The sequence below is a fragment of the Gymnoscopelus microlampas genome, assembly GCF_963454915.1.
Source record: "Gymnoscopelus microlampas genome assembly, chromosome: 14".
Taxonomy (NCBI): Eukaryota; Metazoa; Chordata; class Actinopteri; order Myctophiformes; family Myctophidae; genus Gymnoscopelus; species Gymnoscopelus microlampas.
In genome coordinates this window covers 27030339-27043825 of record NC_139951.1, presented here as the reverse complement: position 1 = coordinate 27043825, position 13487 = coordinate 27030339, and the positions used below count along the sequence as shown (strand labels likewise).

The window sequence follows — 13487 nt, the reverse complement described above, 5'->3', positions numbered from 1 at the left end:
TTCACTGGTTTATTGCAAACAAGTATTTGTGGTTAGGTGGGCACTGGGCTGTGTCACATCTAAATGATGCATGAAGGCAACCAGGTAGCCAGACACAATGAGCACCGAGGAGGCTACTGCAGCGCCGACCAAAACTTCCCCGGAGGAAGGAGAAGACATATCATGGTGGTACCGATGTCTCTGCAAAATCGCTGGGGTTATTGGAGGAATATGTAAGTCGCTGATAAAGTTATTTGTTGTATGGCGTAATGTCAGATCTGCTTACCACACCTTTCTGGCCACGCCTGCGTGATTATGGGAAGCGTAATGGTCAGCTCTGTGGGCCTAAACTTGAGTGGAAATGCCACTTAAATGTTACATTTAGCATTCTATTTGGCTGTTGTTTTAAGTTAATGTAGCAGATATGACTGACACTACCTTCCTTGCAGGTTGCATTCAAAGTTGGCCATGATTCTGTGGCACACTGTTCTTTCCATAAGCCACCTAGTGGGCCTTTGCACTGCAATGAAAGGAGAAGTGAAAGCCGTGGAAAGTGATGTATTTAAAACAAATATATATTGAAGTGTGCTTATATAGAACACCATAAGTTCTGACATACAGCATGTCATTTAACTCCACTGCTGGGCCAAACCAGCAGTGGAGTTTTCCATTTCACTTTCCGTCTAGATTCAGTAGTAGATCTGTGTAAGCTCACACAGTTTAGTGTCTAGTTTAGTCTTAATTTTATGTAAACACGTCTGTTCCAGGGAACAGATTTACTGACTCGGACATTACTGATATTCAGGGGTGATATTTTTGCAGTTCACTCCCTTCCCCCACCCGTCCTTCTCTCTCTGTCACATTAGGTAGCCTACCATGTCACCAGAGTAAGTGGGTCTGTATCACATTCAGCCATTGGAACGTTGCATATTCAATGGGCTCTGTATTATTCAAGATGCTCGTGTGTTACTTGGGACAGCAGTCCAAATAGGCAACTGGCACGATACCGTTACTCTCTTCTGTTTGGGGTTCCAGCTGATACCCATTTGACCACACTGGGCTGTCCCAATTCATTTGCAGGGGAAAATTCCCAAAAAGCGAAAACAAGCCCATTCCTGTGGAATCATCTTGTCTGTCACGACATCCTTTCATTCAATCATAAATTACACTTCACATGTGCAACCTTCCCCACAGGCAAGTCATTGTGTAATTTCCCTACACAGTAGTAATTATTCTTCTCATTATTAACACCGTTTCTTTCCTGTCTCATAGCCTGTGCCACCCTAGGGATATGGAACTGTGTTACTGTGCATCCATTAAGCATTATTGCTGGAATCTGGATGATGTAAGTCTCCTTAACATAGACCCACTAGTACATAAACCTGGATTCATACATGTTTATTCTGACGCTAGCTAGTAAGCAACAACTGTATGTGGACCAATACTTGTTTTGATTATCACTTTTTAAACCTGTGTTTATTTGTTATTAATGTAAGGTATGCAAATTGTATGCACAAGGTAATTCACTGCTCTTTTTCCTCACCTCCTGTCTCTCAAGGTTGAATGCCTTTGTGCTGTTCCTTTGTGAAGTACCATTTTGCTGTCAGTTTGTAGAGTTTTCTAACGTAGTAGCAACACGGGCCAATAAACTCAAGTCCTGGCAGAAAGGAGTCTTCTACTGCGGGTGAGAAAAATAATGAGGCCTTTTGTATTTGCCTTTAGTAGATCACAGTGGCATTATAAAACAGAATTATGGAGTGTGAAGTCAAATTTATACTCACAAAAAAAAAAGCAAATCAGCTGATCAAGTGGACTTCTCAAAACTGAGTTGCAATTTTAGGTGTAGTTAAAGGTAGGGTAAGTGATATTTTTTGGTTAAAACAAAAAGTATTTTGTTAAAAGGTTGAAGCACTACATTCTGATAGTAATCATTGCTATAGAGTGTTTGTTCAGTAACAGGAGTCTCCATGTCTCTCCAGCTCTTTAATAAACAGAAAATACATTTTCCGGTAGGTGTCAAAATCTCAGCCAATCAGGAGAAAGTACCCATTTTTAAGCTTAATTTTTATAGTGTTCCAGTTACAATTTTGCATGCTCATTTCTTAGTGTCGTCACTTCCAATTTCACTTGTTTAATCTATATCCTGATTGAGTTCTCTATCCTGATTGGATCAAATTGGAAATGAAACTGAAACTGAAACGAAAATGCATTTTTTGTTTTATGAAGAGCTGGAGAGACAAGGAGACTCCTTTTACTGAACAAACACTCTATAGAAATGAGTACTATCAGAATATAGAGCTATTTAACACTTATTTTAACCAAAGCAAATCACTTACCCTACCTTTAATTGATCTACAATGTACTTAAAATGTCTCACATAAACTGAAGTAATGTTTCCATCAGCTGTTGATGTTTCCATTCGTTTCTAATTTACAGAATGGCTCTGATTCCCGTATTCATAAGTTTCTCCATTACTACCTTGTTTGGAAATGCTGTTGCATTTGCTACAGGTGTTCTGTATGGCCTCGGCTCTCTGGGCAAAAGGTAAGACCCGTTTTATGCTCAAGAAAAAAGCCATTGGCAAAGTGCCTTGAGAAATCAATAGAGAAATAATTACAGTGGGGGTTTTGACAGACTTTTTGGAATAATGTGCATCTCTTAGGGATGAATTAGAGTATTTGTTATGCTTTAAGATTGTAGCCCACCTAACAAACCGTGTTATTCGTCCATTTCATGGTTTGTGTAAACCCCTCTGGTCATACAGCATGTTCTGTCTTTGCACTACCTTCTTGTCTTCATATTTTTCTTTTTCCCTCCGTCCCTCCCTCACAGGGGAGATCAACAGGCCTACGCCACACTCCAGAAACAGGAAGAAGAACAGAAGATGGCAGCAGGGACAACAGAGGGGGCTCCTTAGTTAATTGTCTGGTATTCCTCCCCTACGTCTTACTCATACAGAATGATGTTTTTAGTTTGACTTACTTATTGAAACCTTTGCTTTTTTGTAGACCTAGCAAAGCATTATCTAGATATTAGATGTAAAGAGCCACTGTATCATCATATCATGGTGATGTGTAATGTGTTATCTGGAAACAAAATAATGATCAAAATCAATAATCAATCAAAATAAAGTAAATCAAATCAAATAATTGTGGCCAAATAATTGGTTTAATGATGTATCACGTAAAAATGTCTAAACGCTCTATATACAAATTCAGCTAAGTTTTGTTTAAGATAAAAAAATTGACTGCTGGTGCTGGGTAGACACATTAGGCAATTTCTAGATGTTTGGTTTCATATAACATGTGATTATTTATCCATGTATGCATACGTTAATAAAATAATTGAAAAACAAACCAATGGGACATGTGAATGTTTGAATTGAATAATTTATCATGGATGGCAGTCAAGTTCCTCTTTCTTATGTCTGCTGATATAAATTGCTGTGATGAGATTTTCAGAACATGTGGCAGTTTCATCCCGCCTATGAGCTAATCTGAACAGAAATAAAAAATATCATAAATTAAACACACTCTACCCTCAAGAAATGCGCATATTTCATGTCGCTAAAGTTCACAATATAAATAATTGTATATCGCTTGTTAGCTTTCCAGACATTTTACTATTGGGGAATATATCCAATATTCACATAAAGTTAAACTATAATGACCATCTGTTAAAGCTGAGCTTTAACACAAACATCACAGGTCATCTGAAGCAGTGGAAATGATTCTTTGTTCAATCTATCCTTTGCTGTAAGAAATAATGTATATAATCAGTGTAGTGATGTGAATCCTGTGTGAATTTGGCTTTTTTGTCTAATATGTAATCTGGCCGATCAAGAAGCCATGTTTCTAGCATTGCTTTCATGTTAACTCCTTCTGCAAAATTGTTTCCGTTTCTATACCTTGAAAAATAAAACATTCTACCTTTTTCAACAATGTCCTCTATTTGTTGTTTTCTCTTCAATTTTTATTCACGATAAGTTTCCAGAAGTCAGCACCTTCTCCAAACCGAGAGGATTGAATTAACAGATACAATACCATGGTGTGGGAGACAATTCTTCAATAATACAACATATAAAATATACCTGAAACAGCGCAAAAATAAATTGTCATGGGCCAATGAATCTTAGGATTGCTGGTCCATGTGTACAAGAATAATATTTGGCCTACAGCATACAATTTTAAAACAGATCTTTAACTACTGTGTATCCTACACATTTTTAGTAAATAACTTTCCTAGAAGACCATTAGCAAAAATAATTTATAGTTAGTTGTTTTCTTTCAATTCTATTAAGCCAGAGAATGACCCAGGCAGGCATTTCCAAACTGCAGACGCATTTAAACCCATCGGTACCTGGCCTGAAGAGCTTAAGCTAGCAAAACCAGATATTGTTTACAGATAGATTTTGAACACTTTGCATAACAGTATCTGATTATTTGTTGTCTTAGTGAGTGTAACGCACTTTATGGCCTTTTAAAACAAAGTTTATTATTGTTACATCCTCACCAAGGACAACTGCATATTCTGAGAGTGTGCATATGATGGCTTTGCCTACTGCAAACAAACTCATCACCTTGGTCCTTGTCCAGTAGTGACATCTCTCTTCTTGCAGACTGGTTCCCTTTTAAAAGACCATACCAGTGTTACTACGTACGCCACTGTCAATTGTCAACATCGGCCACATAGTTTACATAAATCCTAACCATTTTCCCCTAAATTGCTGTATTTTTTAGATATCGTGTTTGGTTGCGTGTTTGTCCATATTCAATAAATGTTACAAGAATGTATCTGAACATTTTTTTGTCAGTGTTAGCTAAATCTCACTGTATTGTTTCAAGCTAAAACGTCAGTTTGAAATGCCGCGAATGTTTAAGGAACTATTTTTACAGCCATGTTGACATCAATGCACACATTTGAATGACTAATTGCCATTTTTAGATCAAATATTAGTGACTTTCAAAAGGGTGGATTACCAATACCTAGCAACTTTAAAGACGACTTTTCAACACTGTTTCAACATCAAGGGCAGTGAATGACATTTTAAAATGTAGGCTGAGATCTACTTGTATACACTGCTGGTTAGAAGTCCAAATTAGACTGGTATGGTCCTTCCAGGATCAGGTGAGATGGTTAAACTTGTTCACCAGGGACTGGGGCTTCCTTTTGTCGTTCTTTGTATGATTCTCTTTTCCTATATTTATCCTTTATGTCTGCTTCCCATGTTTTCTTCACCATTGTGTACAGCCTCATGGTGGCCTGGGCATCTTGGACCTAGAAAACAATAGAATATAGAGTATGTAAGAAGTAAGTTCACATACAAGAAATTTGACTTGATGGATTGCTCCCAGAACCAATAGAAGACAAATAGCAGGTCAGATAAGTATTATGGTCTAAAGTAAAATGGTCTAAAATGTAAAATAAAATTGCTGCCGTGCAGCAATGATGGGCAAGCTGATAAATATCCATTTAAAAATAGGAATAAAGGAGTATAGGGTAGTTATGAATACTGTATGCTAAGTTTATTACGTTCTAATTCATGCAGTGATGTTCATTGTAACTGTAGCACAGAAAGGCAATGGTTACTGTTACAATAATAAGCCTCAAAGACCGTTACACATTTTTCTGTTCTCATGAGAAACTAAAGCTGAGAAAAGAATGAATAATTAATTAAATATGCTGATTTCATCATAGGCTGTATGGATGTCCAATATCACAATGAATTTGGTAAAGTATAGGAATCTCATAGAGGACTGTTCTTAAGGTTAACTTACGGATGAATGTTCCCCCTTTTGGACTTCCACATTGAGTATTTTTCTGCTGAGGAGTTTCAGCGAGGGTCGACTACTCTAAAAGAGAGAAAAACAAAACATCCTATTACTCAGAACAAATCATCTCAGGAGCAGAACACAAAATCCTCTGCAGCAAGTAGTGTAATATTTCAGTACCTTCACTTGCTTCTTAAAGGGTTTATATTTCTGGGTGTCTCTGGTTTTCTTTTTGGGGTGATCCAAGAGTAAAATCTGAAAGAGAATTTCAGAGTTGGTTCATGGCTGCTGAAAATAACCAATGAAACTGGTCCAGTCACAGCCATTAGACAGCAGGCTAACCTTTATGTCATTATGTACAGCATGGCCCACCAGAACTCTACCCTTCAGGATATCAGCAACCTCCTTCTGGACAGTAAGCACATCCTCCCCTGCAGCACAGAATGACATGGAAGACACATGTATGATAACTCAGAATATAGTGTAGACAAATATGAAGCACTATTGACCTAAATATTTAAACATGACGACACGGTGACAAAAAGGTCTTAGCATTTGTTTCAAGTGAATTTCAGAAGTGCAAATATGAACGTTGTCAAATTACCATTTACGATGTCCTCTGGTCGGATGCCACTGAACTCTGTCCTGTAGTCTGTGACTTCCTCTGTGGGCTTGACGTATTTGTCGTAGATGCACTTCCCGAACTGGTTGACGAGGGACACGCGTGCCACTATGCTGTGCTCTCCATCAGGGCCCACTCCCACCATCTCACAGTCCATGGCCACTGCTCTGGTGATGCTGAGGGTTGCCATAGTAGTTATGAGAAATTAAAAAGTGCCTTCATCAGTACTGTTTTGTTATCCCATACCGTGCATGCGTGAGGAGCTTAGATAGTCAAAATCTAAATCAACATAATAAATAACCTCTAGCTCTGGTCCATAGCGTTAGAAGGAGTTCTTAACGCTATGGGACTTTCAATCCTTTCCCTGTTTTTCTATTGACCAGCTTTTTCCTTCCGGTGAAATATTGTCTTTTGTGGGCAAAAGGTGTATTTTAGACGTGAGGTTGGGGGCTCAGAGTGTTCCCAGTAAGTAGAGTAGGCTTTCAACGCCATAAAACCGTCTTTGTTTTGGTGAGTAGCGAAAGTGTATTTTTTATTTTCACTACTGACGCTATGGACGAGAGCTAAATAACCTCATAAAACAGACAGGCTGTGAACTCTCCCTCGTATTAAGCCGACTGTATTTGTTTTTGTAATTTATCTCTTAGCCAGGTTCCTCTTAAAACTACATTTTCAAAAGTATTTACCTGGTTAAATACAGGTTTATTAAAAAAAATCATCATCAGTTACCTGGCTGGTACAGATAAAAACATTTCCCTTTATGACTTTTTTTTTTAGGTTTTCCCTTTTCAATATTAGTTTCTAAAGCATGAATATAGAAAACATTATGCATATTTTAATATTCATCATATAAATATTTTACAGAAGACCATTTTACAGTACATCACATGGTATTATTTTGATGTAGCTAGTGTTGCAGACAAGCTTTTAAAACCACAGCAATGTGCTGTAACTCACCCCTCGAACGCTCTCTCTTTGACAAGGGCACTCTCAGTGTCCTCGGAGGGCTTCCTCTGAATTCCTTTCTTCTTCCTCATAATGTCTGCCGCCTCTGCTCCCAACGCCTCCTCAACGTCATCAGGGTCAACATCGTCAAACCAAAGGTCCACTCTACAACGGCACGGCGGAAAAAAAGTGTGTCAGTGACAGAAGCCGCCGGAAATGTTTCGTTGCTTCACTTTGCTCAACAGCTAAAGCAAGCCTCATTTATGTTTTGTCGCAAGATAATGTTGCTTGTCGAAAATAAATGCTTTCCAAGCATGAAGTGGAATGATTTGTAGCAATGAACCCTTAAACTTTTAACTCAACCCTATATACATTACTTTGTTCTAAGTAAAAAAATAGCAGATCTACAAGCTCACGGGTCGCTACACGTTGTGAGCTGATTGTTCATTTATTTTTGCTGAATGTTTACATATTTTGACATGCCCAGTCAGGGATGTTAGGGTTCATGTGGTTAAAGTAGGCCTAGAATATCTGTGATATTACATACATTTCATGTATTCCTAATACACAGCCATAGATCTAGAGCCATAGGCCGCCGAGAATACTAACCGAGGCGGGGATAGGACCGATCTATGGCTGTGTATTTGGAATACATGAAATGTATGTAATATCACAGACAGTCTATGGCTAGTGGTTAATGGTAAATACAAAAGAGACAAATGTGCAATTAAAGCTATATACTTACTCTGTGGGCTTCTTCTCTTCCAGTGCAACTTTCTTTTTCTTGGTCTTGTGATCCGAAAATGTTTTCCCACCCTCCTGTTTCCTTTTGATGGCTTTAGATTGTGGTGGATTTGAGGCAGCTGGACCATTGACATTCACTTGGGAGCCCTCTGGGACAAGTTTGTTAGGAACAGATTTATTTTCCCCAGTTTTTATAGGCTTTGATTGTGTGTGAGTGGTGTGGTTCTTAGAGGTATGTTTTGTGGGTTTTGTCAGTGGCCCTGCTGTTTTTAACGCAGGACTCTGCTTCACAGGCTCCTTCTTCTCTGGTGGATTGTCCTTAAGGTGCTGTAGAAAATAAGTAAATAACAGGATTCAGAACTACAGTAAATGATTCATCTAAAACTGTAATGAATGTGGTGGTGAAATAACCAAATATTAAAACATGACACTAAGACTTTACACAAAGTTAACCCATTAAATCCGGGAAAGAATCTTTAGATTTCTTTGGCTATTCAAAAATAACAGATATACAAGCTCATACCTCATAGCGCGGCATCAAGCTTGTAGATGTGTTATTTTTGAAAGATCTTGAATGCAAAACATTTTTAACTCAAATCTTTGCTTCTGGGGGGGGTCCCTAGAACAACATATTTTGATGGGGGTCCACAGCCAAATACATTTCATTTTGGGGGTATTATAGCAACATAAGTGTTTCAGAAAACTGTGTTTCAGAAAACTCTTACCTCTAATAGTTGTTTCCAGTTGGCAGAGAACTCCTGAGCATCTTTGGGAGGTATGTTGGGCTTCCCTGGGTCCTTGGGGGGCTTTTTCTGTTTATCTTGCTTCTTCCAGTATCGCTTTCTCTCCTTAACTTTGCATTTATTTCCCGTTGTTGTCGATTGCCCTGCTTTAGCTGTGGCAGCAGATGCCACTTTGTGTGGCTTTACATTTGACATGGTTGTGTCTCTTGTTGGTTCTAAAGGTTTGTTTCTTGGTATATTAAGGTAGAGCAACGTTGCACAGCACACCACTTGCTAACTACTAGCTTACCTACACGTTTCAAGCCACAAAAAGCTGTAGTCAATTCTGTCACACTTTATTCTCTCCCGACTCTAGAATACACTTAATACCGATAATAATAGCTCAGTTATTTGTTCCAACATGTTGTTGTAGTTACTGTAGTAGTCTGCTTACTTACTTTTACTGCTGCTGAAACAAGCATGCCATGCTGTACTGTGTACTTCCGTGGTGTGTAACATCAACACGTGTCCGGCGGAAATTATCCAGCGTTGCCAGATTTCGCAAGAGAAACAAGCAACCAGGTCTATGAAAACATGCCCAAAAGAAGCGAGCCCTTCATTGACTATTTGAAAATAGCTGATCTACAAGCCTACTTATTTGTTACTACTAATAGTAGTATAGTATATTATATATATATATATATACACATATACATATACACACACACATATATATATATATATATATATATATATATATATATATATATATATATATATATATATATATATATATATATATATATATATACATACATACATACATACATACATACATACACACATACATACACACATACATACATACATACATACACACACACACACACACACACACACACACACACACACACACACACACACACACACACACACACACACACACACACACATTTCTTTCTATTGTTCTACTGTGGAATATCATATGTGGTATTAAAGAATCAATAAATGACACAGGCTTCAAGCCTATCATTTGCCACTGACGGTCATTATCTTTCACTTTCAGCACGAAGAAGGAAGTGATTCATTTTTCCTACACTCATGCACAGAACAGGTTTGACAGAGTCTAGACTTTAAACGCACTTTGTCCATAGACTTTTCTCTAACCAGCGTAGGTACAATAGATGTGTTTAAGTCTTCGTCTTAACGTCCTTTGGTGAAGTAGGATAATTGAAGACAGGTTGTCAAGGTAAGTGATCATATTCAGATTTGGCACAAACAAGGAGTTGAATTCGTTCTCCTGCTATGCCACAAAAGTGTGGAATGCCCTACCAAAAGTAGTGAAGGAGTGTAAAACCCTACTCTCCTCCACAAAACCGCCCTAAACAGGTGGCTGCAATTCGAAACTGGCCCCTGTAAAAGTCAAAGCCCCCATCCCCCGAACTGTTTACTGTACATATTTGTTTTGTTTTTTCCAACAGTTTTTATGATGTTTTGCATAGCAGTGTTTATCTGTCTGTCATTAAATGTATGAATTGAGTACTAAGGACCCCAATGGAAACAAGCCATAGGCTTTCTTGGGTTTAAAATCCTCTTAGCTGACCTGTAATTTTCATGTGCAAACTTTATTTTTAACAACACAAATCTTGTATGGCATAACATATTTTCATATGGGGATCCGCAGACAGACAAATAAATATTACAGTCGCTTATAATAAGCGGACAAGGCAACACTGGCGGAATCTCTTCCAGTAACATGTGATGACAAATAGTATTATTTATTCTCACATAGACAGCAAGTCAAATACAACAATTATCCATGTTTAAAATAATTGAATTGCTTCGTTTATATACATCCTATACATACATAGTAGACATAATCGGCAACTATATTTAATGGAACTGCCATTGTGACTAACGTAACGCACGGTGCATTACGAGCATAATATTGCATTGGACCAGTGGGCAGCGTTGCCACGTTTTGTGAGAGAAATAAGCAACCAGGGCTAGGAAAACAAGCCTAAAAGAAGCACTTGAAACCTTTGAAAAAAATACTTTAAACTATTTCAAAATAGCCGATATACAAGCTCACAACGCGCCGCGAGGTGACGCGTTGTGAGCTTGTCGATCTACTATTCTCAAAAACTCTTGCAATAAAATATGGAATATTTGGATGTTTTTTAAACATTCTAACAACACAAATGCTCCTCTGGCGCAAAAACATTTTCATGAAACATATTTGAGAACCACTGGTTTAAATAACAATTAAAACATTTGGAAGCAAGCCTAAATAAGCAAGTAGGCCTACACTTTAGAAACAATTAAGCCCCCCAAAAAAACACAGAAAAATAAGCCCAAAGTCGCTTATCATAAGCCGACATGGCAACACTGCAAGTGGGAGGTTCCTTGATTGCGCGTTTCTCAGTCATGTAAACAGTTTAGTAAAGCTAGCTATCTGCTAATTTGCTAAATATCTTGGAATCTATTCAGAATCGTTGTGTTGTGGGTGAGTAGCTGTTTTGATTGGCAAGAGCCAAAGAGATCTGCTTATTTGGTTGGTTTGTTTGTTTGTTTTTGTCCCTGGCGTCTGGCTATTTGTTTCAAAAAGCTTTATACCCTGGCACTGCAGTGGTGGAAGAAATACTCAGGGCTAAAGTGGTTAAAGTATGTTTTATAGTATAATAATTTAAATCTGCAAGTAACAAAAGTTTTCAAATAATTGTAGTGGAGTAAAAGTATAATATTTGACTGAGATGTACAGTACTTGAGTACGTGTACTTACATACTTTACACCACTGATACCCTCAATGTGACATAGCTCTGTTTACACAATGCTGTACCCCCTCCAACTTTCCCCATGTTCAAATGTTTTTATTAGATTTTGACCTTTTGAATTTAATTGAATTGGGTGGTATGGCCGACTTTGTAGTATTACAAATATATCACATATTCATTCTTTATTGTTGTTTCAGATGATGGTGGAGAATTCTCCCTCTCCCCTACCCGAGAGGGCCATCTATGGCTTTGTTCTGTATCTTGGTTCCCAGTTTGGTTTCTGTAAGTCAGTCATCATGTGTTACATTGCTATAAAAGGGAAATATATTGTAGCTCTCAGTGTTCTTGTGGACTGTCATTATTTACAATAGATCGGCCACATCTATGTTCAGTTCCTGTCAATACATATAATAAACTTGTCACTCTTTCTCTGCAGTTGTGTTTTGTCTATGGGCATACATTCCAGACGAGTGGCTTCATTCAGTAGGGCTTACATACTGGCCTCAAAAGTAAGTATGAAAAATATGTTAATTAGCTTTAAAACTTGTTTTAATTATTATATGGAAAGGTGCTGCAATGTGGTCATGAGGATTTATTTCTATGTTTATGATTTACCTTTATTTTGTATTATTTAATATGAACCACATGGACATCTTAATCCATCTGTTCTATTTTCAGTAACTTAAGGTCTCTGCTCTTTTGATTGTGATACATCTTGATTTGCATGTTGTGTAGATACTGGGCCCTTGCTGTTCCAATCTACTTGCTGGTTGCATTAACCGTTGCTGTGGTGCTGTTGTTTGGGATCAACATGTGCAATACTGCTCCACTCGACTCAGTGGACAACATCACAGGTTAGGATCTACTATCTATCAGAATGAGGATTATTGTCATATCACAGGTTTGCAGGTGTAAAGAAGTTGGTGATTGTTTTTTGTACAGGCTCCATCATTTTCATTTTTCAGGAACTGGGAGGAAGAATAGAGATAGAAGGAAGAGCAAGCAAACAAAACAAGATAGAAACAGTCAAATGTTCTTAGTAGAGTGAAGAGATACAGTATATATACATAATGGCATATGTGGGTAGGATTTTCTTGCACTTTTCTCATCTTTCCCATCCTAAACTCTTGCATTTATTTTGTATCTCTCTTGATCATCACAGATACCTATGCCAAAGCACAGAGGATGGATGACTGCCAGAAAGGGGGGATAGCCAGGCTAAAGGATGTTGACATCAGTGAAGTCAACAAAATGTTTTACTTGTCTCCAAAGTCATAACCACAATATATTGGTCAGCCAATACTGAGCTATATCACAGATATGGTGTCGGGCGATAGGAATGCTTTTTTTCTTTTTACATAACATAATGCAGAAAAAGGTTTGTTGTGGTTTAGAAATGGTTCTATTTGTGTGTCTATTTTTTATTGTTATTTATAATCATTAAAGTCTCCATGAAGTTTGCTGTTTCAGTGCACTGATGTCCTTTTGAGCAATAAAGTTTATTGTTCTTGTAAATTATTTTGCCTTCATTGCCAACCACATTTGATGGATCACTGCAAAAAACGTTTAATTTGTTTAATTGCTCACGGGTACGGCTAGTGCCAGTGACTCTCTCTGAAGAGCGGCCAGCGTGACTGCAGTATTATTTACAGCTGAAAGAGTTGAATGACAACATTTGTCTTATTAAAAAAATATGTATATTTCAGTAACAATTCAGACTTAACTGAACAAATGTAGAGTGTGTGTGTGTGTGTGTGTGTGTGTGTGTGTGTGTGTGTGTGTGTGTGTGTGTGTGTGTGTGTGTGTGTGTGTGTGTATATATATATATATATATATATATATATATATATATATATATATATATATATATATATATATATATATATATATATATATATATATATATGAGACATCAATACACCTTGGACT

The 13487-nt window shown here is 37.6% G+C and overlaps 3 protein-coding genes across 4 annotated transcripts; 2 read left to right on the top strand and 1 right to left on the bottom strand.

The window, feature by feature from the left end:
- Nucleotides 1–97: 97 nt before the first annotated feature.
- LOC311059800 (calcium channel flower homolog) lies at nt 98–3240 on the top strand (the record flags this gene model as incomplete). The annotated part of the gene is made up of 5 exons (XM_084077868.1): nt 98–212; nt 1252–1324; nt 1538–1663; nt 2416–2523; nt 2812–3240. 5 exons carry the CDS (start codon nt 98–100, stop codon nt 2894–2896), a joined length of 507 nt encoding a protein of 168 aa, XP_083933994.1. The 3' UTR covers nt 2897–3240.
- A 662-nt stretch (nt 3241–3902) lies between these two features.
- On the bottom strand, nt 3903–9278 carry rexo4 (REX4 homolog, 3'-5' exonuclease). The gene is made up of 8 exons (XM_084077861.1): nt 8787–9278; nt 8063–8388; nt 7330–7482; nt 6355–6548; nt 6093–6181; nt 5931–6005; nt 5757–5831; nt 3903–5256 (listed from the first exon to the last, which is right to left on the bottom strand). Exons 1-8 carry the CDS (start codon nt 8997–8999, stop codon nt 5116–5118), a joined length of 1266 nt encoding a protein of 421 aa, XP_083933987.1. The 5' UTR covers nt 9000–9278; the 3' UTR covers nt 3903–5115.
- A 584-nt stretch (nt 9279–9862) lies between these two features.
- Nucleotides 9863–13073, top strand: pigp (phosphatidylinositol glycan anchor biosynthesis, class P). 2 transcript variants are annotated; one of them, XM_084077869.1, is made up of 5 exons: nt 9863–10032; nt 11756–11840; nt 11995–12067; nt 12294–12412; nt 12721–13073. In XM_084077869.1, the coding sequence occupies exons 2-5, from the start codon at nt 11756–11758 to the stop codon at nt 12834–12836; spliced, it is 393 nt and encodes a 130-aa protein (XP_083933995.1). In that variant the 5' UTR covers nt 9863–10032; the 3' UTR covers nt 12837–13073. The 2 variants fall into 2 exon arrangements, with proteins under 2 accessions (XP_083933995.1, XP_083933996.1); XM_084077870.1 differs by lacking the exon at nt 9863–10032 and adding an exon at nt 11189–11289.
- The last annotated feature ends 414 nt before the right edge of the window (nt 13074–13487 follow it).